Below are 23,732 nucleotides of genomic sequence, written 5' to 3'. Positions count from 1 at the left end.
ATTTTTTTTTCTTTGTTCTGTGTAAAGTATAATGGGTTAGATTATTATTTGTGACTGACTAAAATCTTGTTTAACAACAATAGTTAACGTTTGTTTAGAGAAGAAAAAAAACTTGACGATGTGTCATGTTCCAAAGGGTTAGATTATTATAATGGCCTAGATTTAGCGAAATGCAGATAAATGTGTAGTGTCTTAATGCAGAGGCTCGGGATCCCCAACTACCATTGAAACATAAGAAACTAAAATCTTCAAGAAAATGCTATCAATTGAAAAAACAATAATAATTAAAAAAACAAAAAAAAGGAAGGGAATTCGCACCTGCTATGCAAAAAAGAGCAAGTCGGTTCAATGGTTTTTTCTTCTTCTTCTTTTTGTTATGGAAATGAAAAGCTCAATGATGGGCTATATATAGGAAGAAGTTCAATGATTGAATTAATATCTTCTATCTACATTCTACCCTCTTCCTCGCTACATACACAAATGGTGCACACCAGTACATGGACTTGGGTTGCACGTACCAAAGAAAGAAAACCACAGGTATGCAATACAAGCTCTTTTCCCATGTTTTCCTCTGTTTTCTCCTATTTTTCTCTGTTTTATATATATATATATATATATATAAAAGATATACAGAAGGGATTAAAATACACCTCTAACTAAGCTTGTTTTGCATTCGGTGGCAGATTGTAAAAGCTCTATTCAGACCTAACGTACTAGGTATTTATTTTATTGCTCTGTTCAGACCTAGTGATTAAAATGCACTTCAGATTCTGTGTTTGAATCCCCTCTCCCTTAATATTGCTCGTATAAAAATAAAAACTTCTAAAAAGACGTTAATATTGTATTCTATATTCTATAAAGTGGTGGACATGTTTTATATTGTTGATAACCCCCTAATACTTTGGTGGTGCTTAGTTATATTCAATTCGTATGTATTTAATTTTCCACTTACATTCTTGCCTTAATACATTTAGGCTTATTTTTATACTAATTTCTCTAACATAACTTTTGCACATTCTTTTAGTCTCTAATATATATATTTTCTAATAAATAATCTTACCCACTTGAGTTATAAACTATTTTCTTTTAGCATGAAAAAATCGACATTTTGACAGAGAGTCGAAAAGCACTCTCCAATTTTAATGTCAACCACACTTGAAAAAAAAACATAAATTTAATGACAACAATTACATTTAGCAATGCAACCTACCCTTTCGCAACACAGATAGCAGGGTGAGGATATTCGGATAAGAACCAAGACAGAAGCTAAAGGAACTGCGATAGCCAACCAAAGTCTCCATTTCTTACAATCTGAACAATGCCACCATTTTGTTTGGTAAGCATTTAATAACATTTCTTGCTCTACATAAAGTAATATTAAAACGAAATTTGCCTAAATTTTTCTTACCAACAATCCATAAAGAAAAAAAAAGAAAAAAAAAAAGAGATTCACTGTACTCAATATAGGAGCCTAAATTATATATATATATATATATATATATGCTATATGAAATGGACTTTAGAAACACACCCAACACCTATTTACAACAAAACAAAAAGACTTTTAACTTCTTTTAAATTACAAAACTATCACTAATTTCTTAAACAAACACAACCCCAAAACCTCATAAAAAAAAGTCCAAAATACTCAATAAAGTATCAAAGTAATTTAATAATCAAAATTAAATTCAATAGGGTCAGCTGTTATTTTTTGAGTTTTTTTGTTTGTTTATAGAAATTAAATAGTGTAAGATCTATCTATATTATTAATGTTAAGAATGAGTATATGACTAAATAACTCCAAAAAAAAACAGTAAATCTACAAAAATAATTTATTAAAAAAAAAAAATACTACATAATTTTATGAGTATTGACCACCTGCCACATGACAGTGGTCCAAGCATAGTATTGTCCCCACAGCAACCAGGATCCAATAAAGGGTTGGGGCCGACCCATATTCCAATAAAGTTTTGGACAGATGCATGCTACTGTTGCTGGGATGATCTCTTCACGTGAAATGATGATGATGATGATGCTTCTATACAACAATCCAGCGAATTCAAATGTCTATTTCAGATACATGTATAAACAGACAAGGCTTTAAAATATGGGCTGCTGCACTGTTGCTACTGCTGACACTGTTACTGTGTTGCTGCTATTGTTACTGCGCTGCTGCTGGAAAAAAGACAAGGACTTCACATGTTGCTTTCGTCTTTTGTGGAGGAGAGAGACCTAGGACTTGGATGTCTTAGATATTTAAGATAAGGGGCTTTCGTGCCATTTTGAAAATACTTCGGGTGTTTTTGAAAGCTGCTTGTTTCTTTTGGGTTTCTCAAAAAATTTCGCTTTAGAAGGGAAAATAATAATAATAATAGTACAGCTCTTATTAGCAACAGGGTTACAAACTTCTTCTACAACACACCAACATGAATCTAGCCCTGATCCACTCTTTTACATACTTGAAAACAAAACAAAACACGAAAAACAAAAGACAAGATAGGGAGAAAATGGCTACGGAGAGACTTACTGCTAATACTTGATCAATAACAGAGATAATAGAGCACACTGTTTGTATGACAGTGAGTATCAGAAGAATAATAGCTGCAAAGAGAGAAATAGCTGCCCAAGGTGTGTTGAAATACTTTTGTCTCAAATTTGCCTTCCATATGTTCGTGGTCTTCTCGCAGTACTCGTTTAGTTTGCCAGCAAGATCACCAAAATAGTAGTTTTCGTGGTTCGGAGCAACTTTACTGCAAAGCTTGTTAATCATAATGGAAACCTTATTGTTGTCACCTAGCGTGTTTACAACAATTCTATTCTCAACAAGCAACTCTACATCCTTTGGGGTGTTTACAAATTTATCCAGGATGAAAACATAATCGCTTATGTATTTATCCACGCAATGGCATTGTTCAAAGGCAATGAGATTTCTAAGTGTAAGCTCTGTGTAATCATGTATTTTAATTTTTGGAATTTCCAAGGTGTTTTTCTTGAACTGTATATCGAATAAGTTCTTGCTTGATCCCACGTTAAACTTAACTCCGGCCTGGTGTAGTTTTGTCATGCTGGGTGTACTTTGGAGCCCTACATTTTCTTTTAGGGTCGGATATGGCAGATGTAAAGTTCTAATAAAATCAACAAAATGTAAAGGTTTTTAGGGATCAGGAGGCATAAAAGACTTACAGAAGGCTGGTGAGTTCTCCAAGTTTTCTACACGCAGTGCCTGTTGGAAGAACCTGTAAGAGAGTTCAATTATTGAAGGCTCCCCAGTCTGAGCACCTGTGAGATTGTAAAGATCCTCGAGAATGAAAAATGGCTGCTGATTTTGGAGCATAAGCATGTTAGGCAATATCTTTTGTAGCACCCATGGTTTTTTAAATATCCAAGGATTATCATCCTGCAATTTTTCTTCCTGAAATTTTTCTTCGGATTTATTCCTCAACAATAGCTCAATGACAAAGGCGGCATCAACTAGAATGATATTCACAAAAGCAGCAATGTTAAACTTCTTAGTGTCTTCATAATAATGACGGAGTTCTACTTCTCTCTCCTTTATTTTCTCGAAATAATCCTTCAATTTTACATTAGTCCGATCAAGAAAACACTTTAGGTACCTGAGTTTGTGATCTTCCATGGCTTCTAAGTTTTTGCTGCCATGGTGAAGTGGGCCTATTGAGACTACTTGTGCTGTGTAGGCCTTTTGTTTAACGTTCCGTAGTCGCTCAGGCACCCTGTAGATACAACAAGCAGGGGACAGGGCACGCAAGTTTGTCAACTGATTTTCCATGGAAGTTGCTTGGTTTTCTATGTCAAAAGAAGCTTCATTGCTGCTTTCTTCCACTTTCTTCCTCCCCATTATGTGTTGTTCTGATCAGTGGCGGATCCAGGAATTTCCTCTTCGGGGGTCAACGTATAAAATCTCACAAATTTTTTTAGACAAATCTAGAATACACTATATTATTATTAACCAATCTACAAAGATTGCTTGATGAAAAATGTGAAGAAAATTAACACAAAAACCAGACTAGCTAAGTATAATAACAAAAAAAACTAACACACACAAAAACTAAACTAATTAACCAAAACATTCTTTATTACTTAATTAAAGCATACAAAAGCTAAGGACATACAACAATCATTATTAATTAATTTAAAAACATACAAAAGCTAAGCACATACAAGTTGAAAATAAAATAAAATTAACAACATTATGGCGCGCTTCTTGATCCACAGTAGGAGACTTTAGTTTGGCCCTCTAGATCTCCTCTTTTGGGTTTTCTCGCATCGCTTCTTGGGGCTCATCACTTAAGCTTCCCAATATCACTTCCTTAGCTTTAGCAAAACTTGGATATCCTCACGCATGTTTACCCGGTCGATGCAAGGCCCTCCAGCTACTTTTGCATGTCCTTAGAGTACAAATTTATCATCTTTGATAGCTTTTAATTCTCTTACAATAGATGGGTTGAGAAGATCCACACATTGCAGTCATACAATCCAATTGCACAGGGATTACTCCCTGTTCTCCTCTCTCTCTCTAAAAGATTTTCATATCGATAACATCTTATTGCAAGGGACTTGTATATCAAGTGGTGAAGAACATAAATTCATATTCTTTCAATCAAAATGTACAAATTTCGAAAAAGTTTGTTTGTTTTATTTTTGGGGGAAAAAAATATGAGCATATATATATATATGCATATTATACGTAGACCTAAGGTGAAAACAGACTAGATTTTTACTCCATTTTTCATGAGGTTTAAGTTCGTGATGTATATATTTATCTCAAGTGTAACATCCCACATCGATCAACAGAGAGCGGGTGATGTGTAACACCACGACTCCAAATTTATCCCATGTTTTAATTAATTTGAGTGAAATTACGAATTTACCCTTGGGATAGGGGTAATTTGGTATTTTTTTTATTCGGAAGGAATTTGGGAATTTTGGCTGTACCGTTGTGTAGAGCACAGTGAGATGAGTCCGTAGACACGAAGTGGGCTCAAATCGGAGTTGTAACGAGAGAGTAAAGATCGAATGAAACTCAGTGGCACGATCGTAATTATTTGGAAAAGGGATTTTTGATAAAAAGTCAGAATCGCCTCCTTTCTCTCTCTCTCTCTGTCGCAAAACCCCGCCATCGTAGCAGCCGTGAGTTCCACCGCCGCCACCGCCACGTCCGGCCACCAATTCGGATCGGTCCCAAAAGGACCGCCACTTCTCCTCTTTCCATCTCGTGCTATTCGGACGCAAGAACCACCACGATGGCGGAAATTGCGAAAAACGAGCGGTTTTTATCCAGATTTTCCGGAGCTCGTTCCGGTGATTCCGGCTACCAAATCTTGCGACCTATTTTCCGAGCTCTAGCTGCCTGTTGAGTAGGAATTGATCAATTTGTAGCGTACGCAACTCGATTTACGAATTGGATTTCGGCCGGATTTTGTGGGGAGATTTCGGCCACTTCCGGTCAATTTTTGGGGTATGCCCAAGAACAAAAGTGACTCCAAATATAGTGTTTCACCTAGGGTAGGAGTCTTGAGCCGAGATTTGGAGATTTTCCGACGAAGGGTAATCGCTTTGGACACCCACGCGATGTCAGCTCGTGTGGAGGCGCGTGGGCACGGTAACTAAGGGGCATTTTTGTCCCAATGGGATCCTCAGGTTGTCACGAGCGCGTAGGTGTGCTCGGATCCCAATTTGGATATCGTTAAGAGTCCCGAACGGATATCGCGTATTGCACGTTATCCGGGTTCAATAGGTTTGGACCGTTGGATGGTCCTGAATTTATTATATGTTAATCTAGACATCCTTAGAATTGTGTAGGATTTGACGGATCGTAAAATGGAATCCCGGATACTCCGAAAATGCCAACCCTAGGGCTAGGGTTTCAGTAACCGTCCGATCGTGAGCAAGCCGATCGTCCGATCTGGACCAAACTTGCAGGACGTGTGTCTTAAACCATGTAGCACTCATAGAAATTGTCAGATCGGAATTTGAAGGTTGTAGGCCCTGCGGGCCCGTTTGACCAAGTTTGGATAGTTTGACCTTGGGTTGATTGTGAGACATTGGAGATAGTTCTACCTTCCCAGGAAGATTAAAATGACCGTAGTGACAGGTCTTGATGTTATATGGGTTATGGGGGATTATCGGATGCTAGTTGATTGTTAAGGTGTTTATATTATTATAAATTAATGTATAAAATTATGTGTGTACAGATGTATAAAAAGAGTTTAGAATGTTAGTTTGAAGTACTATACGCATTACCCTATGTACCTCCCTGAATAGCGATGATATTGTGTAAGTACTACCTTGTGATTGTGTTGAGGTCACACGTGTCGTAGGAGTAGCCAACGTGTTGACAGACCCCATACGTGGTCGAGTGCGTCCCGACGATGAGGGAAGATATGTGATATTGTGTTGAGGTCGCACGTGTCGTAGGAGTAGCCAGTGTTGACAGACCCATACATGGCCGGGTGCATCTCGACGCGTATGAGGAGAGATATGTGATATTGTGTTGAGGTCGCACGTGTCGAGGAGTAGCCGGCGTGTTGATGACCCCATACGTGGCGGGTGCGTCCCGACGATGAGGAGATATGTGATTGTGTTGAGGTCGCACGTGTCGAGGAGTAGCCGGCGTGTTGACAGACCACGTGGCGGGTGCCCCGACGATGAGGGGAGATATGTGATTGTGTTGAGGTCGTACATGTCGAGGAGTAGCGGTGTGTTGACAGACCACATATATAGCCGGGTGTGTCCCGACGTATGAGGGGAGATATGTGATTGTGTTGAGGTTGCACGTGTTGTTGGAGTAGCCGCAGTTGATGCACCCATATGCGGCGCTGGTAGTAGTACCGCATATGGGGATATTGTGATATGATGATGAGGTCCCACGTGTCATAGGATTATTCGGCGTGCAGACAGACCCCATACGTGACCTTGGATGTTCCGGCGTATGGGGAGATTTGGTGGATACTTGGTGAGTTGTGAATTAAAGAAAAAGGGTTTTGGAAAAAACTACATGTGGCTTGATCCCTTAGTAGGGTACGTAGGCAGCCTGTGATAGTGCCTAGGTACAGCCGCAGATTAGATTTAGTTAGGTACTTTGTTGAGATTGGTTCGGACCTTGTCGTCGGTCCCGAAATTTGGGTGAAAGTGTGATGCAGTCGTGTTGGGAGGTTGGAGCCTCGTATGCTAAATGTTTGGGAAAGTTAAATGATATAAATTACATTTGGTTTACTTAAGTGCGTTTGATTATATTTTTGGCTTAAGGAATGTGTTGGTAGTTTGTTTTGAAGTATTTGAAGGCCGGAGACTGATTGTGTGAATTGCATGAAATTATCTTGTGCGTGTTGCTGGTTGGATTAAATCAAATGTGTTTCATGCAGGTTGAACATTTGGGGAACGTTCAATTTATAGGGGAGGCTCTGTCGAATTTTATGCAGAAAGTCTCGTGCCCCTACTCCTTTTTTGAAAAAGGAGGTTATAGTTTTGAAGTGGGCCCGACATCCGGTGATGTCGGGGTTTCTGAGGTTCGCCTCTGGGAAATTGGGCGGTCCTGCATGATGTGCCTTATATGTACATACCAACCTTCATCTAGCACGAGGACTTTTGAGTTGATCGCCGAGTCATAGGAACTCCGGTTAAGCGAGTTGGGGCTAGAGCAATCCCGGATGGGTGACTCACCGGGAAGTTACTTGTGAGTTCCTAAACAAAACCGTGAGGGCGAGAGGGGGTCCAAAGCGCCAATATCGCGCTACGGCGGAATCGATTCGGGATGTGACAATTTGGTATCGAGCCATTCGCCGCATAGTGCGAGTGTGCCGAGAACGCGATCCTTGAGGGGTGAATTGTAATATCCCACATTGACCAACGAAAAAGGGGTGATGTGCCTTATATGTACATGCCCGCCTACATCTAGCACGAGGCCTTTTGGGAGCTCACCGGCTTCAGAGTCATAGAAACTTCGAAGTTAAGCTAGTTGGGGCTAGAGCAATCCCAGGATGGGTGACCTATTGGGAAATTGCTCGTGAATTCCCATAAACAAAATTGTGAGGGCAGAGAGGGGGCCCAAAGCGGACAATATCATGCTACGGCAGAACCGATCCTGAGATGTGACATCAAGAATTTATATCGTCCCTTTTAGATCTCATGCTTCCAATCAAAACATACATAAACAAACGAAACATAAGAAACTAAAATCTTGTTTATACCCATCCTCCCCTACCCCCATCCATCATTAATCCTTACCCACAGCCACCCCCAACAACAAAACTTCTGAGACTTAATTTGTCTCCATTAAATCTACAAGTAGCTCCTCCAATTTCTCCACCATCCCAAGTTCAATATACAACCCAACAACCATCTTAGCCATCTTCTCATTGATCTTCCACATAGCATCCAACACTATATTCATAAATTCTTTAGCTTAATCTCTCTATTGCTTTTGTTTTTTGTTTTTTGTTTTAAATTAAATTTTTTAGTTTATTTTTTTTGTTGGTGCAGATTCAATGATAAAGAACATCGAACTCGTCGCAACATCTTGCCCTAGATTCGAACTCTACCACCATCACAACCCTCTCTTGATCTCCGACCAACCTTAACACCCAACTTCAAAATCGACAAGATTTTCATGTCAGTAAGATAAGATCTCATTGCAAGTGACTTGTAGATGAAGTGGTAAAGAACAAAAAGACCCTTATATTACAAAGAAAATATTTTTTGGGTGTGTTTATAAATGGGTTTTGATAAAAGTGGTTATCAAACTTGGTAAATTTGACCAAGTGGTTATCAAACAGACCAAGTTGGTAAATTGAAATGGTTATCAAACTGAACCCTTATAATATGAGTCACTGAACCCTTATATTCTAAAAGTGGTTATCAAACTTGGTCTATTTGACATCTAGCCCTTAACTGTATGAGTCACTGAACATGCAAATGAATACAGTATGAATGATAAAAGTGTTTGATAAATCACCAAGTTATGGAACACTTGATGATTTATCTAAAATAAAAACTCAGCTTTCCAAAGTTTATGAATTGAAAATATGATCGTTAAAGCTCTCTAAACAAAGAAGACGAAGGTCTTATTTTATAGACTTTTTCTTTACAAGAAAGAAAACACGTTGAAAACAAAATCTCCAATTTCCAAGGCTTGACAGAAAATCACAAAAGTATCTTTCCTATTCTAGAGATTGGTCACATGTAGTCCAACCAATAGGAAATGAGATATTTAAGAAGGGAAGATTTTGATCAATATCAATATCAAATGAATTCTTATACGCCTAGTCAACTATTAAGGGTATCTTGACTCCTTAATATTGGGATATGATTGAAACATGATTTCCACGTTAGAAAATTAAGGGGATGTTAAAACATGAAAGTAATAGGAGAAACAAATTGATTTGGACCAAAATTGCCTAAAAAGAAAACACTCTTAAATAAACTTCAATTCACTTTTAAAAACAGTAAAACGTGATTGAATCGTTCTTTAAAACAATTCCCTAATATACATGCATGATAATGACATCACTTACCCCTAAATAAACTTCTCTTATAAAAATAGCTCCAAAATCTTACAACTTTACAATAAATAAATAAAGCTCTATCATTCTTATCTAATTCAACCTCAATTGGTTTAGTCTTTGTCTTGCCCACTAATTCATCTGAAAAGTTAAACAGGGTGAGGGATAAGCAACCACTGCTCAGTAGGAACATGAGACTTTACCATAGTAGATTGATATAACTAAATATTATCATAAACATAGAAATATATAAGTATTATTATAATAGGATTCATAATAATTAATATAAAAGTATAACAACAATATTTACATATACGTACCAAGATAATTACACATATAAATATAACCAATATATATTTTTATCTATTTTAAAATACGGGTCTTCACACAAATGCCTTTCACGGGTCAAAGCCACAAGTCTGTGTTTTGGGGATTGCTGAGCTGCATCAATCCTGCCAATGTCAATTCTGCCCCTAGGCTCTCTCAAAGCATGTTTATAAGCTATGCTAACATATACTGGAGTTTATGCTAGTATCTAGAAAATGCCAACACTAATTTCGTAACACATAGAAATTGTTAGAGATTAGAAGTTTTTATCATTTTTTCTTCCAGTCTCTCCACCACTCACTAATACAGATTACTCATGTCATGAGTTTACAAAACCTATTTCTCTACTCTCGCAAAGACTATAGTTCTTCTCAAAAGACTAGATCACTTTACCTCTATCTCTGTGAAGTGTAAAAAGTTGAAACTTTAATGTCAAACCTCGACAAAAGATGAACTCCATCAGTTACATTGAATTTGTACATGTGGTCCTAAAATTATTGTTCCTAGCGGGCTAGCTCTCCACCCCTCTCGATTGAAAACCTATTGTGTAAATCTTCAATCCTGAACGATGCACATAAAACTCATGTTGCAATACACATCCACCCATTCTCAAATTTAAGTGGTCCATTATTATTAACCACATATTTTATGGACCATCCAGCTGTACATTTCTTCCACATGCCACAATTGTATATCCACAATTACGTCTGATACGTCACGTCATGCCACTTGCCTCGAATGAATTTAAGTGAGTGAGGCAGTGGGAAGTAATTAAGCTCTATATTGGTGGGTGGATTGTTACTTCTGGGTACCCCTCATCATTCGTCTATAAAATGGGGAAGCCAGTTGCTATTGTTACCATAGGAGCCAGCTCCGACTTTCTTTAATTTCTTGCTTCATATCCACTAGCTACATCTGTTGCCAAGTTAATTTCAGTCCTAATGGGGTTTCATCTCCCACTCATCTTTGCTATTCTCACTGTAAGCTCTGCAATTTGATTAACTTTTCCATTCTCTCTCATTGTACTCTATATAAACGAAAGTTTTGTGTTCCTATACTTCTCTTCGATTTTATTTAGTACGTACTTAAGTGTCGTCCACTAATTAATTACACTTTGTGAGATTTGATTTTAATTAGAGTTCGAATTAATGTTGCAGCTAGCAGCGGTGGCACTGGCAAACCATGCTGCTCAACCAGCACCTCAACTTTACTGGAACTCCGTCCTGCCAAACACACAGATGCCAAGATCTATCAGTGAACTTCTGCATCCTGGTTTGTGTTGAGCACTTTAGAATCTTAGATATCTCTTCTACCTGCCATTTTACTAAAATATGTTCGACCACATATTTATCAGTTAATTACTGTCATTACATGAGTGACACATATTCACAAATCGGCTGATCACTTATTTTCCATTATAATTTGCAGACTCCACAAATGAAGAAAAGGGCAATGGAAAGGGCAAACCTGAAAGTTTCCCATTGGGCAATAAACGTTACACTCAGAGCCATTATGGAAAAGGTCCTCCTCCATCTGACGAGGGCAAACCAGAAAGTTTCCCATTGGGCAATAAACGTTACACTCAAACCCGTTATGGAAAAGGTCCTCCTCCATCTGACGAGGGCAAACCTGAAAGTTTCCCATTGGGCAATAAACGTTACACTCAAACCCGTTATGGAAAAGGTCCTCCTCCATCTGACGAGGGCAAACCTGAAAAACTCCCATTTTCAAGTTACAGTCGAAAAACGTATGGAAGTCCTCCTCCATACGTTCAAAAAAATTATGGACCGGGCGTTAAACGTTACACTCAAAGACTGTATAGAAGAGCTCCTCCTCCATCTGACAATCAACTACTCCATTATAAAGAGTTAGCTATTTTCTTCTTCGAGAAGGACATGAGCCCTGGCGCAACAATGAAGTTCCAATTCCCTAGAAATTCAAACACGGCTACTTTCCTGCCACGCGAAAGTGCTCAATCGATCCCATTCTCCTCTAACAAACTACCAGAAATTTTCAACCATTTTTCATTGAAGCCAACATCTGTGGAAGCCAAAACAATTAAGGAAACAATCGAAGAGTGTGAAGCTCCAGGCCTTAAGGGAGAGGAAAAATATTGCGCCACATCTTTAGAATCAATGGTTGATTTTAGCACTTCAAAGCTTGGAACAAGAAACGTTGAAGCAATCTCGACGGAGGTATTGGAAAGAGGAGCCACCATGTCCATGCACAACTATACCACAATGCCGGGACTGAAGAAGTTGGCAGGTGACAAAGTCGTTGTGTGTCATAAGGAGAACTATCCCTATGCTGTGTATTTCTGCCATGCAATAAAACAAACAGCAGCTTATGTTCTCTCCCTGAAAGGCGATGATGGGGAGAAGGTTAAAGCAGTAACCATCTGCCATCTAGACACATCAGAATGGGACCCAGAGCATTTGTCCTTCCAAATCCTCAACGTTAAGCCCGGAACCGTTCCCATCTGCCATTTCATTTCCACTGATGCTATTGCCTGGGTTCCAAAACACAAATCTGCATGATCATCACTTAGCACTGTACGTATAATAAGCTTGGTCGGGTTGCACCCTAGGCCTGCATAATTATCTCCCTACTTATTTCTGCCTCTTCATCATGTGGTGTAAGATATATGATGAGATGAAGTTTTCAGGATTAGTGGTCCGGTTGCCTAAAAAGCATAGATTACAGAAACTGCTTCAAATTAACCCGATCATGTTTTCTCTTGTAAGACTTCAACTTGTACTCCGGAAGCATGCTATATTTATGAAGAGATATTAGTCTATATGTTTTTTTATATATGCTTTGGCTTTGTGGTTGTACCAATGTTTGAGTGTTGAATTGTTACGTTGGAATAGGCTGCTAATGCATGTAGTTAGAGAAGCCTCGTGGTTTTGAAAGAAAACTTCGTGGTCTTAAATTTTACCTTCTTCTCAAATGCTACGCCTGGATCATGAATTATATCTCTCATGAAACGCATCACGTAAACATTTTGATTGAACTGTTTCAAGAAAACAACAAGTGTTAATGACAAAACTAAAAATCAGAAAAATATATATATATATATATATTAACGTCGTGGTAAATTATTACAAGGGATCAAGAATAGAAGGGGACTAACCCTGGATTATAAGGCACCAACTAAAATTGATCCCTACTTGAGTTTTTCAAGTGGTCTGAGAGATGTTTTGAATGGTGAGATAACGTTCCAGATTGAGAGTTGAGTTGGCCAAGGTCCACGAGGCCAACAAGGTTTACTATATTTGCCATTTTTAAATACTCAGATAGGTACCTAATTAAATATATGAAATTCAATTAAATGAGATTTTAATTTAAAAGAAAGGAAATGTAAAAAAAACAACACAAAACAAAATTGGATTTCTAGAATTACCTCATGTAGTGCAATCACTGTGGATCCAATCTCAACCATGGAAGCAAACTGTAAAATGTCTTCACTCAAGAGCCAGGTATCATGCTCAGTGCCAAACACTTCCACTTGCAAGTGAATTCTAATGGTCTCGTTAGCAGACTTCAACTTGGAGTTGGCATAGGGCTAACAGAGGAGTTGGCATGTCAAGCTTTGAGAGATCCTGTAACAAGAAATATAAATAAAGAAATAAAAGTTAGTTTGTACATGAAGTAAAATAAACAACTCCATCAAATCAACAAAACCGACGTGGTATATATATCAACGACAGTTTCTAAAACATACTGACGAGGTAAAGGTTATAGACGACCGTAAATACATAACAGTCATGGTGTAAATGTTATAATGTCGATACACAATAGAAAGGTCGTCTAGGTTAAAATAGACGACGGGTTGTAAAATGAAACCCGACGTCTATTTAAAATTTAAAAATCAGAAAAAATAAAATGTCAGAGATTTTACCGTCTCATCTTGACGATTTTCAGCAGCATCAGCATCATTCGTGGGATTGTCTTCCTCCAAAACAAGGCCAATCACATTAGAGCAGCTTGCTTTGTTAGACATTGGATTTTTTGGGCTTTGCTCTTAAGGAATTAGAGGAATTGGAGTAATTGGTGTAGTTGGAGTTTTACTGAGCAAGTTGGGATCAAACTGGGAATTAGTTGACTGAATTGTTTCAACAAAATTTCCCTATCTGCTCTGACTGCCTCCAAAACACTTTATTTTGCCCTGGCCTCCATCTTTTTGGTTTCCTCTCTCACTGCCTCCATAACACTTTCCTTCAATTTGTCTGCAAAATTTACTCTCTGCTATCTCAGTAGAATTGAAGAATTGAGTTGGGGAAACCCAGCTCCAACACCTCTGACTCTCCGACCATGCTCAGGGGTTCCCAAAGCCAAGGTCAAAACATCGTTGCTCCCAGAGATAGTCAGAGTGCCCTCGGAGACTTGTTTTTTAAAATCATCCTAAAAGTGAGAGAGAGAATGTTATTGAGTGAATAGATAGTAAAACTGATTAAATAAATAAATAAATAAAATTATTAACCGACGTGGTAAACAGGTTAAGATGACAATTTATTTAAAAAACAGACGCAGAAAATCATTTAATACGTCGGCCCCAAAACAACCATCATTTTGTATATATTAACACGTCAGTCCTTGAAAAAACCGTCATTTATTTGACATCAGAGATAAAAACACTTAACTAAAATATTCATTGATCCAGAAATAGTGTACAAACCAATGGCAGAGAAATAGAGAGGGAGAGAGAGTGTGTGTGCGTGTGAATATGAAGAAAGTTCAAAATTTAATTTCAAAAACCTAACACAGAAACACAAAATCGTCGTTGTAATTCAATACAAACGTCGGTTTCATAAAAATACTGACGTTATATATTTTTTAAAAGGCGTTAAATAAAAACCGTCGTGGGGTTACATGTCTAACGACGGTTACTGAAAAGATTGACGTCTGAATGAAAAATAAAACCCTTGTTTTACAAGTTTAGAACCGAGTCAGTGAGACCTACGATTAATATTGCCTTCTCTGCAACCTTTGGATCAGGGATGTTTCCCTGTTTATCTTCTCTTGCCTTCTTCCATAGCAGAGATCGATCAATTTCTTCACTGGGCATGGTTTCTTCCAATTGATCCTCCAAACCAACGTACCCTTTTCGAGACAACCTATGGTTGTACTCGCATTTCTCCCTTCTTTGTGACTGCTCAGAATGCACAGCCTCAAAATCTGGGGATAACCTTGAAGCTACAAAGGCATCCCATTGCGATTTCTTTATGAAGTTATAAAGCTGAGGGGACTCTTTTAACTTCTCCTTCTCATTTGCGAATGGAAGGATAAACTGCCTAGTTAAGGTAGATTTAAAATCCTTCCATTTTTTGGCTACAGACGACATCACCATCTTCTTGCCCCCTTCCCCAACAACATAAGCCATTTGAAGAACTTCCCAAATCTGCTCCTTCAGGTCCTTGGGCAATTGAGTCCATTTCTTGTCCACAAGAGGGATTCTGGTGGGTGCCAAAACACCAATGTAACTCTGCATCTCAATAGCAGCCTTGCCATGTGGTCTGCCACTTTTATTGTACTCAACCACATGCTTAATCTTCTGGATTTTAATCTTCACAACACGGCTCATTGTGTTGATACCGCAAGTCGATTTCGTCATTGCATCAAATATCGTAGAGCTTGGTCTCGGAGGATGAAGTAAATTTCATCTTCTTTGCGGGATTGCTTGGAACATATTTGGATTCACCCATTTGTGCCTTTGAAACAGCAAGAAAAACAACGACGGTTAGGTAAAATACAGACGTAAAATGAAAGTTTAGACGACGGCAAAAAAACAGAACCGTCGTGCTAATTTATAGAAAAGTGGATGTGCTAATACGATGTGGTCATTAACTTCAAACAATGGTAATTAAATAAATCTGTCTTCGTATTATAAGTTCATAAATAAATAAAAACCACCTAGTTTTCTCTCTCCCACGTTCGTTTCAAAGCAGACGACGGTTTTTCTCTTTCAAACGACGTATTTATTAACACACCACTTCGATTATTATGAACAGTCGTGCTATTGAAATAGCACGAATTTAATTACTGTCGGGATGTGTCAACAAAAACGTCAAAGTCGAGAAAAACCGTTGTCCTCACATGACCTGTAAGTGGGAACATTGAAGGATTTGGCCTTTTCAAACTTGAATCTTGTTTCAAACATCAATGGGACTCGTTCTTTAAAAAATAAAACTTCAAATGATAGGGAAAATGAAGAAAAAAAACGGAGTGAGAAAATACCTTTGGCTTGCAAAGAAAGTTTTCTTTGGAATCAAATTTTGGAGACGAAGACGAGGAAGAACGTAAAAGAGAGGGAAACTGAGAATCAGAAACGCATCTTTTCATAAATGAGAGGAAAACTGAGAGAAAACTGAAAATTTTAGAGAGAACGTAAAAGTTTAGGTTAGGTGACCAAAAAGTTTATATAGTGTCCCAAATATAAATACAACAACAATAGTGATGAAAACTGTCCTAGGATGTACTTACCATGACATTAAAATAACATCAACTGATGTGGTTAGTAAAAAAGCCTTTTGACTTTTTGTATTTACCACAGCATTAAAATAACACCAACGACGTGGTTAGTTGGGCGCTACACATCAAAAGTTTACTTTTGAACAAGTGATATTACAAGTTACTACGTCGTTTTTGTATGTGGAACCAACGTTGTTTGTCTAAACCTTGTTGCTTTTAGTTTAATGACCGACGTTGTTTGTCTTACCTCGTTTGTTGTATACGTCTTCCGTGTTTTAAGAACCGACGTAGATTTCATTTGTTCCACGTCGGTTAGTGTAAAATAACCGATAACCAACGTTGATGTGAATATTATTTTATAAATTGAGTTTTTTTCTCGCTTTCTTTCATTTTCAATTTTCAATTAGGGTTCCAACTTCTTCTTGCCCTTGGCTCTGTCTCACGTCTTAGGAGGCAATTGTTTGGATGTTGATGTGTGTGTGCGTTTGTGTATCTGAAAGACACAAACACACACACATCATCAACTTCCAAAAAATTGTCTCTCTGAATGCAAATCTGTGGCTGCCATCGTCAAATTTTATAGGCAGTTGTTTGGATGTTGATGTGTGTGTGTGTGTGTTTGTGTATCTGAAAGACACAAGCACACTCACATCATCAACTTCCAAAAAATTGTCTCTCTCATGCAAATTTGTGGCTGCCGTAATTTTGGAGGCAAATTTTTGGATGTTAATGTGTATGTGCCTTTGTGTATCTCAAAGACACAAAGATACACACATCATCAACGTCTAAAATATTGCCTTTCTCTCACATTGGTGGTCAGATTATGATGAGGAACAGAGTTCCATCTGGTAAGATTTCGTAACTCTTGGGATCTTAAAAAAATCTAATTCTGTCGGCGGTTTTCTATATAAACCGTCGTGGTTATTCTCAATTCTTGTCATTAAGTTGATCTACCGACGTAGGATACCAAAACCCAAGAAATAAATAGTACAAAAAATAACTATTAAGACGACAGTTTATATATAAGGTTAGACGTATAAAGTGAATAAATACGACATTAATTTTAACTTCACGATGTAACTCTTGGGATCTAAGAATAATCTAATTCTATCAGTGGCTTTCTATATAAACCGTCGTGGTTATTCGCAATTGTTGTCATTAAATTGATCTACCGTCGTAGGATAACAAAATCAAAGAATTATATATTAAAAAAATAATAATATTAAGACGTTAGTTTATATATAAGGTTAGACGTATAAAGTTAACAAATACGACGGTAATTTTAACTTCACGACATGGTAAATTTTAGTATACGGCGTTCATTGAACAAACCAACGTGGTTAGAGTTATAGTTACCGTCGTAGTACGCTAAAAAAAATAAGTCCATAAATTTATCTTTACCGTCATTTATTTATGGTTGTCTTTTTCACTTTTTGTAGTAGTGATACAACGACGGTAGTGATAAAAACCACCTTAGTATGTACTTACCACGACAATAAAATAACTTCAACCAATGAGGTTAGTAATAAAGCCATTTAACTTTTAGTATTTTGAAAATGACGTGGTTAGTTGGGTCTACACGTCAAAAGTTTACTTTTGAAGAAGTGATATTACAAGTTACCACGTCGTTTTTTATGTGGAACCAACGTTGTTTGTCTAAACCTCGTTGCCTTTAGTTTAATGACCGATGTTGTTTTTCTTAACCTCGTTTGTTTTATATGTCTTCCGTGTTTTAAAAACCGACGTAAATATCTGTTGTTACACATTGGTTAGTGTAATATAACCAACGTTGATGTTAATATTATTTTATAAATTGAGTTTTTTTCTCGCATTCTTTCAGTTTCAGTTTTCAATTAGGGTTCCAACTTCTTCTTTCCCTGGGCTCTGTCTCACCTCTTAGGAGGCAATTGTTTGGATGTTGATGTGTGTGTGCGTTTGTGTATCTGAAAGACACAAATACCCACACATCATCAACTTCCAAAAAATTGTCTCTCTGAATGCAAATCTGTGGCTGCCGTCGTCAAATTTTAGAGGCAAATTTTTGGATGTTGATGTGTGTGTGCCCTTGTGTATCTCAAAGACATAAAGATACACACATCATCAACGTCTAAAATATTGTCTTTCTCTCACATTGGTGGTCAAATTATGATGAGGAACAGAGTTCCATCTGGTAAGATTTCGTAACTCTTGGGATCTCAGAAAAATCTGATTCTGTCGGCGGTTTTCTATATAAACTGGTTTAGATATAAGGTTAGACGTATAAACTGAATAAATACGACGTTAATTTTAACTTCACGATGTGGTAAATTTTATTATACGGCGTTAATTGAACAAACCAACGTGGTTAGAGTTATAGATACCGTCGTAGTACGCTAAAAAAATAAGTCGATAAATTTATCTTTACCGTCGTTGTACATTTATTTAATACGGCGGTATTTTGTAATATACCGATGTGGATTTTTTTTGAAATTATACGGCGCCGAATATGAAAACTTGGTCGTGTTTATTACGGAGAAAAAATGGCGGGTGTTGTTTTACACTGTCATCTTTACTTTCTACGTCAGTTTATTCATACCTTCTGTTGTTGTTCATGGGCTCGGAGTTTACTCTGAGGAAAACTTTTTTCAATAAGACGACGCTTTTTTAATTACGTGTGTCGTTTTTTAAAAACACCCATTGGAATCTCCATTTTTTAGGTGTTTAAGTTAATCATACACGGCGGTTTCACAACAATGGTTTTTTGTTAAACCGTCATTCTTTTTTGGTCGTCTTTTTCACTTTTTGTAGTAGCGCATACTTCTTCTTTTTTCCTTTTTCTTTTTGGTTCTTTAGATCCAGTTGCACGTACCAAAGAAAGAAAACCACAGGTATGCAATGCAAGCTCTTTTCCCATGTTTTCCTCTGTTTTCTCCTATTTTTCTCTTCTTTTTTTTAAATTAAAAAAAAAGGCTTTGTATCACAAAACGTCCCTGACATTTGCGAAACTATCAGATTGCATCCTTAAAGTTTTTTTTGTATCACTCATGGTCCCTAACGTTAATATAGGTGTTCTTAAATAGCCATTCTGTCAAAAAAACTATTAAATCCAAGGATATAATCGTCAAATCAGTCCAAAATTATAAAATATATATATTTTATTTCCTTCCATTCTCTCTTTCTTTCTTCTTCTTTATCTCTTTCTTGTCTTCTTCTTCTTTCTCTCCGCCAGATTCCTTAAGGATGGTTTGTTTGTCATAAACTCTCTCAAGTTTGCAGACAGAAAGTTGTGGTGTCTGTTCACTTCAATTCAACCCACCCTCAATTCAATCTCTCTCTCTCCCTCGCTCTGAAGTTCTTCCATGGCGGCTGGGCACTTCGCCGCCACAACCCCCAAACCCATTCGTCTCTTCCAATCCTCATACCTCCTCGCAAAACCCAACCCAACTATCTTCTTCGCCACCAAAAATCAGCACTTCATTATAGGGCTCAAAGGAAGTTCTGTTTCACTGTCTATGTCGTCATGGAGGACCAAAAAGCAAAGTACCCATCTCGAGAATTGCACAGAGAAAGACCAAGAGGCTGCTGATTCTCAGATCCCAATTGTAATTCCGTCCGTACGTGTGGTGAGAAGTTGTCCAGGAAGAAATCGGAGAGGTTCGCTTATCTTGTTGCTGCGATGATGTCCAGCTTTGGTATTGCTTCCATGGTGTCAGGCTGTTTATTACAGATTTTACTGGCAAATGAAGGTACCCAATTTCTCTCTGCTCCTTAAACCATAAAAGTTACGAACTTTATCTTCTCTGGTTGAGTTTTTGAATTGGGTGATTTTTTTTTCTGTGAAGGGTGGGAATGTGCCTTTGTCTGAAATGTTGGGTGCATTTGCTCTATCTGTTAGTGCTCCTGTAAGTTCACTGACTGCTTCTCAATTGGGGAAACTTAATTAAATTAAATTGATTTTGAAGTTTTTTTCTTTACACTGAAAACTACTAAATCGATTTGGATTTTATATATGTATATTTTAGGTGGGAATGGAGTTTTGCTTCGAGGTTTGCTTCGAATTTTGCTACTTTTTGTAATCTCTTTGATGCCAACAAAATTTTGAGTTTGAAATTTTGTTTCTTTTCGTTCACTGGGAAACCAGCAATGAAAGAAACATGACAAGCTTGAGTTTTTATATTAAGGGGGGTGTATTCGATTGATGGTACACATATTCTGACAATAGTGAGGGGACGAGATGTAAGCAGTTATCATAATCGTCATGGAAAGATATCACAAAATGTATTAGCTGCTTATAACTTTGATTTGGAATTTATGTACATTCTTAGCGGGTGGGAGGGTTCAGCTCATGATTCAAAGCTACTAAATGATGCTTTATCAAGGAGGAATGGACTTAAAGTGTCCCAAGGTAAGTACTTATTTTAAATGATAAATATATATATTTTAACTTTTCATACTAATTTTATATGTATTGTATATATAATTAGGTAAATATTTCCTAGTGGATTGTGGATTTCCTAATCGGCGCCAATTTTTAGCTCCATTTCGAGGTGTGCGATATCATCTCCAAGATTTTGCAGGTCATGGTAATGACCCTCAAAATGAAAATGAATTGTTCAATCTTCGCCATGCGTCATTGAGGAATGTGATCGAGAGGATATTTGGCATTTTTAAATCACAGTTCACAATTTTTAAGTCAGCGCCTCCATTTCCATTTAAGACACAAGCAGAGCTTGTGTTAGCATGCGTAGCACTACATAACTTTCTTCGCAAAGAGTGTCGTTCTGATGAATTTCCAATTGAACCAGTAGACGGATCTTCATCTTCAGTATTACCAATTAATGAAGAAGATAATTTGGAACTTATTGTTCAAACCCAAGAGCAGCAACGAGAAAATGCTAATGCATGGAGGGCTACCATAGCTTTAGATATGTGGAGAAATGCTACTTAAGAGGACATGAAGCTATATCAAATTGGCTATTAAAAGATTAGGAAAACTTTATTGAATTTTACTTTTCTTTGTTAAAATTGTGTTTCTTTGTTATCTTTTCATTGACTCTTGTAACTTTGAATGTTTGCTTTTATTTATTGTTCCATTCCATTTGATCCCGTTTATGTTATTGCTGATGCAAGTGCCCACAACTTTAAGCAATTGACTTTCATTGACTTTATATTTATGGCTCCATTCCATTATTTGAACCAAGTGTCCGCAGCCTAGTAACCTTATACCTATCATAAAACCTTTGGGAAGGATAAATTCCACCATCATTTGGAAAGCTTGGGTTGTAGAGGTTGTTCCTGAAGAATTCGTGCATAATTGAACTAGACATTGCTCATCATCCAACTAAGTTGGTTGGTTAGCATCGTACAAATAAAAAGTCCATGTGGTCCTTTCAAATCTTATAAATTCTTATGATATAAATCTCTAAAATTTGAACATAAAAAATCCTGAGTATAAAAAATCTTTAAAAAAAATCTTATAAGTCATTACATTTTTAAATAGTCTTTTAAAATCCACTTGACTTATTTATCCATAAATAGTCTTTTAAAATCCTAATTGAATACACCCCCCCTTTATATTGTTTTTCCATTCAGTTTCTTAGCAACCAATCAGTGTTTGATATTTGATATGAACTTTAATTGCCTTCTCACCACCGACCCAGAGAAGGTCCATTCGAGCTTAACAATGGAATGAAACAGAGAGAGAAGAGATAAGGAATCTGGCAGATAGGAAAGAAAGAGAGAAGGGAAGGAAATAAAATATATATTTTATAATTTTGGATTGATTTGACGATTATATTCATGGATTTAACAGTTTTTTTTAACAGATGGACTATTTAAGAGCACTTATATAAACGTTAGGGACCATGAGTGATACAAAAAAACTTTAAGGATGCAATGTGATAGTTTCGCAAACATCAGGGACATTTTGTGATAAAAAGCAAAAAAAAAAAACGATATACGGAAGTGATTAAAATACACCTCTAACTAAGCTTGTTTTGCGTTCGGTGGCCGACTGTATAATAATAATAGTACAGATTGGTCACAAACTTCTTCTACAACACCAACACTGAATCTCACTATGTTCAAACAAGCACACCTTTATTGAAAACAAAGCTAGCCCTGATCCATTCTTTCACGTAGTTGAAAACAAAACAAAACACACCCAAACAAACAGATAGGGAGAAAATGGCTACGGAGAGACTTACTGCTAATACTTAACCAACAACAAAGATAATAGAGCACACTGTTTGTATGACAGTGAGTATGAGAAGAATAACAGCTGCCAAGAGAGAAATAGCTGCCCAGGGTGTATTGAAATACCTTTGTCTCAATTTTGCCTTCCATCTGTTCGTGGGCTTCTTATAGTAGTTGTTTAGACTGTCAGCAAGAGTATCAAAATAGTACTTTCCGTGGTTTGTAGCAACCTTACTGCAAAGGTTGTTAATCATAACAGAAACCTTATTGTTGTCACCTAGCGTGTTTACAACAATTTCATTCTCAACAAGCAACTCTACATCCTTTGGGGTGTTTACAAATTTATCCAGGATGAAAATTTAACATAATCACTTACATATTCATCCACGCAATGGCATTGTTCAAAGGCAATGAGATTTCTAAGTGTAAGCTCTGTGTAATCATGTATTTCTATTTTTGGAATTTCCACGATGTCTTTATTGAACTGTATATCGAATAAGTTCTTGCTTGATCCCACCTGAAACTTAACTCCGGCCTGGTGTAGTTTTGTCACACTGGGTGTACTCTGGAGCCCAATATTTTTTTTTGGGGTCGAATTGAGTGGCCCTCCAGTTTGTAAATATTGTAGATGTAAAGTTCTAATAAAATCAACAAAATGTAAAGGTTTTGAAGATAAAAAATAATCATTGAATTCTGGTGAGTTCTCCAAGTTTTCTTCTAAACGCAGTGCCTTTTGGAAGAACTTGTAAGAGAGTTTAATTATTGAAGGTTTCCTCCTAGTCTCAGCACCTGTGATTCTTTTGGGTAGGTTGTAAAGATCCTCGAGATTGAAAAATGGCAGCTGATTTTCGAGCATAAGCATGTCAGGCAATATATTTTGAAGCATCCATGGTTTTGTAAATATCCAGTCATTATCATCGTCCAAATCTTCTTCGGAATTCCTCAACAATAGCTCAATGACAAAGGCGGCATCAACTGGAATCATATTCATAAAATCGGCAATGTCAAACTCATTAGTGTCTTCATAATAATGACGGAGTGCATCTTTTCTCTCCTTTATTTTCGTGAAATAATCCTCCAATTCTACTACTTTAGTCCGATCAAGAAAATAGTTTAGGTACCTATGTTTGTGTTCTTCCATGGCTTTTAAGTTTTTGCTGCCATGGTGAAGTGGGCCTTGAGACTACTTCTGGTGTGTATTCCTTCTTTTTTCTGTTCCGTAGTTGCTCAGGCACCCTGTAG

At 37.2% G+C, this 23,732-nt stretch overlaps 4 protein-coding genes and 1 pseudogene across 4 annotated transcripts; 2 read left to right on the top strand and 3 right to left on the bottom strand.

Annotated features, from left to right (window-relative positions):
* Positions 1-2,360: 2,360 nt before the first annotated feature.
* LOC148919543 (UPF0481 protein At3g47200-like) lies at positions 2,361-3,064 on the bottom strand. The gene has a single exon (XM_089045279.1). The coding sequence runs from the start codon at positions 3,062-3,064 to the stop codon at positions 2,399-2,401; it is 666 nt and encodes a 221-aa protein (XP_088901405.1). The 3' UTR covers positions 2,361-2,398.
* Positions 3,065-3,154: 90 nt separating this feature from the next.
* LOC107880517 (UPF0481 protein At3g47200-like) lies at positions 3,155-3,873 on the bottom strand. The gene has a single exon (XM_016792167.2). It carries the CDS (start codon positions 3,854-3,856, stop codon positions 3,155-3,157), a length of 702 nt encoding a protein of 233 aa, XP_016647653.2. The 5' UTR covers positions 3,857-3,873.
* Positions 3,874-10,627: 6,754 nt separating this feature from the next.
* Positions 10,628-12,642, top strand: LOC103319966 (BURP domain-containing protein 6-like). The gene is made up of 3 exons (XM_089045278.1): positions 10,628-10,825; positions 11,003-11,117; positions 11,274-12,642. Exons 1-3 carry the CDS (start codon positions 10,787-10,789, stop codon positions 12,380-12,382), a joined length of 1,263 nt encoding a protein of 420 aa, XP_088901404.1. The 5' UTR covers positions 10,628-10,786; the 3' UTR covers positions 12,383-12,642.
* A 7,012-nt stretch (positions 12,643-19,654) lies between these two features.
* Positions 19,655-21,243, top strand: LOC148919542 (uncharacterized). Its single transcript, XM_089044385.1, has 5 exons — positions 19,655-19,897; positions 20,138-20,197; positions 20,318-20,367; positions 20,477-20,700; positions 20,780-21,243. Exons 1-5 carry the CDS (start codon positions 19,655-19,657, stop codon positions 21,241-21,243), a joined length of 1,041 nt encoding a protein of 346 aa, XP_088900511.1.
* A 1,154-nt stretch (positions 21,244-22,397) lies between these two features.
* LOC148919541 (UPF0481 protein At3g47200-like) lies at positions 22,398-23,631 on the bottom strand (annotated as a pseudogene).
* Positions 23,632-23,732: the final 101 nt, after the last annotated feature.

Source organism: Prunus mume, linkage group LG2, assembly GCF_029339155.1.
Source record: "Prunus mume cultivar Tortuosa linkage group LG2, ASM2933915v1, whole genome shotgun sequence".
Classification (NCBI taxonomy): Eukaryota; Viridiplantae; Streptophyta; class Magnoliopsida; order Rosales; family Rosaceae; genus Prunus; species Prunus mume.
This window is presented reverse-complemented; position numbering and strand designations above follow the sequence as displayed.

Coding starts and splice junctions, on each gene's coding strand:
- LOC148919543 (XM_089045279.1), bottom strand. CDS start 3,064: ATGACAAAACTACACCAGGCCGGAGTTAAGTTTAACGTGGGATCAAGC.
- LOC148919542 (XM_089044385.1), top strand. CDS start 19,655: ATGGCGGCTGGGCACTTCGCCGCCACAACCCCCAAACCCATTCGTCTC. Junction 19,898..20,137: donor CTGATTCTCAGATCCCAATT/GTAATTCCGTCC, acceptor TTTTCTGTGAAG/GGTGGGAATGTGCCTTTGTC. Junction 20,701..20,779: donor TGGACTTAAAGTGTCCCAAG/GTAAGTACTTAT, acceptor ATATATAATTAG/GTAAATATTTCCTAGTGGAT.
- LOC103319966 (XM_089045278.1), top strand. CDS start 10,787: ATGGGGTTTCATCTCCCACTCATCTTTGCTATTCTCACT. Junction 10,826..11,002: donor TCATCTTTGCTATTCTCACT/GTAAGCTCTGCA, acceptor TTAATGTTGCAG/CTAGCAGCGGTGGCACTGGC. Junction 11,118..11,273: donor CAGTGAACTTCTGCATCCTG/GTTTGTGTTGAG, acceptor TATAATTTGCAG/ACTCCACAAATGAAGAAAAG.
- LOC107880517 (XM_016792167.2), bottom strand. CDS start 3,856: ATGGGGAGGAAGAAAGTGGAAGAAAGCAGCAATGAAGCTTCTTTTGAC.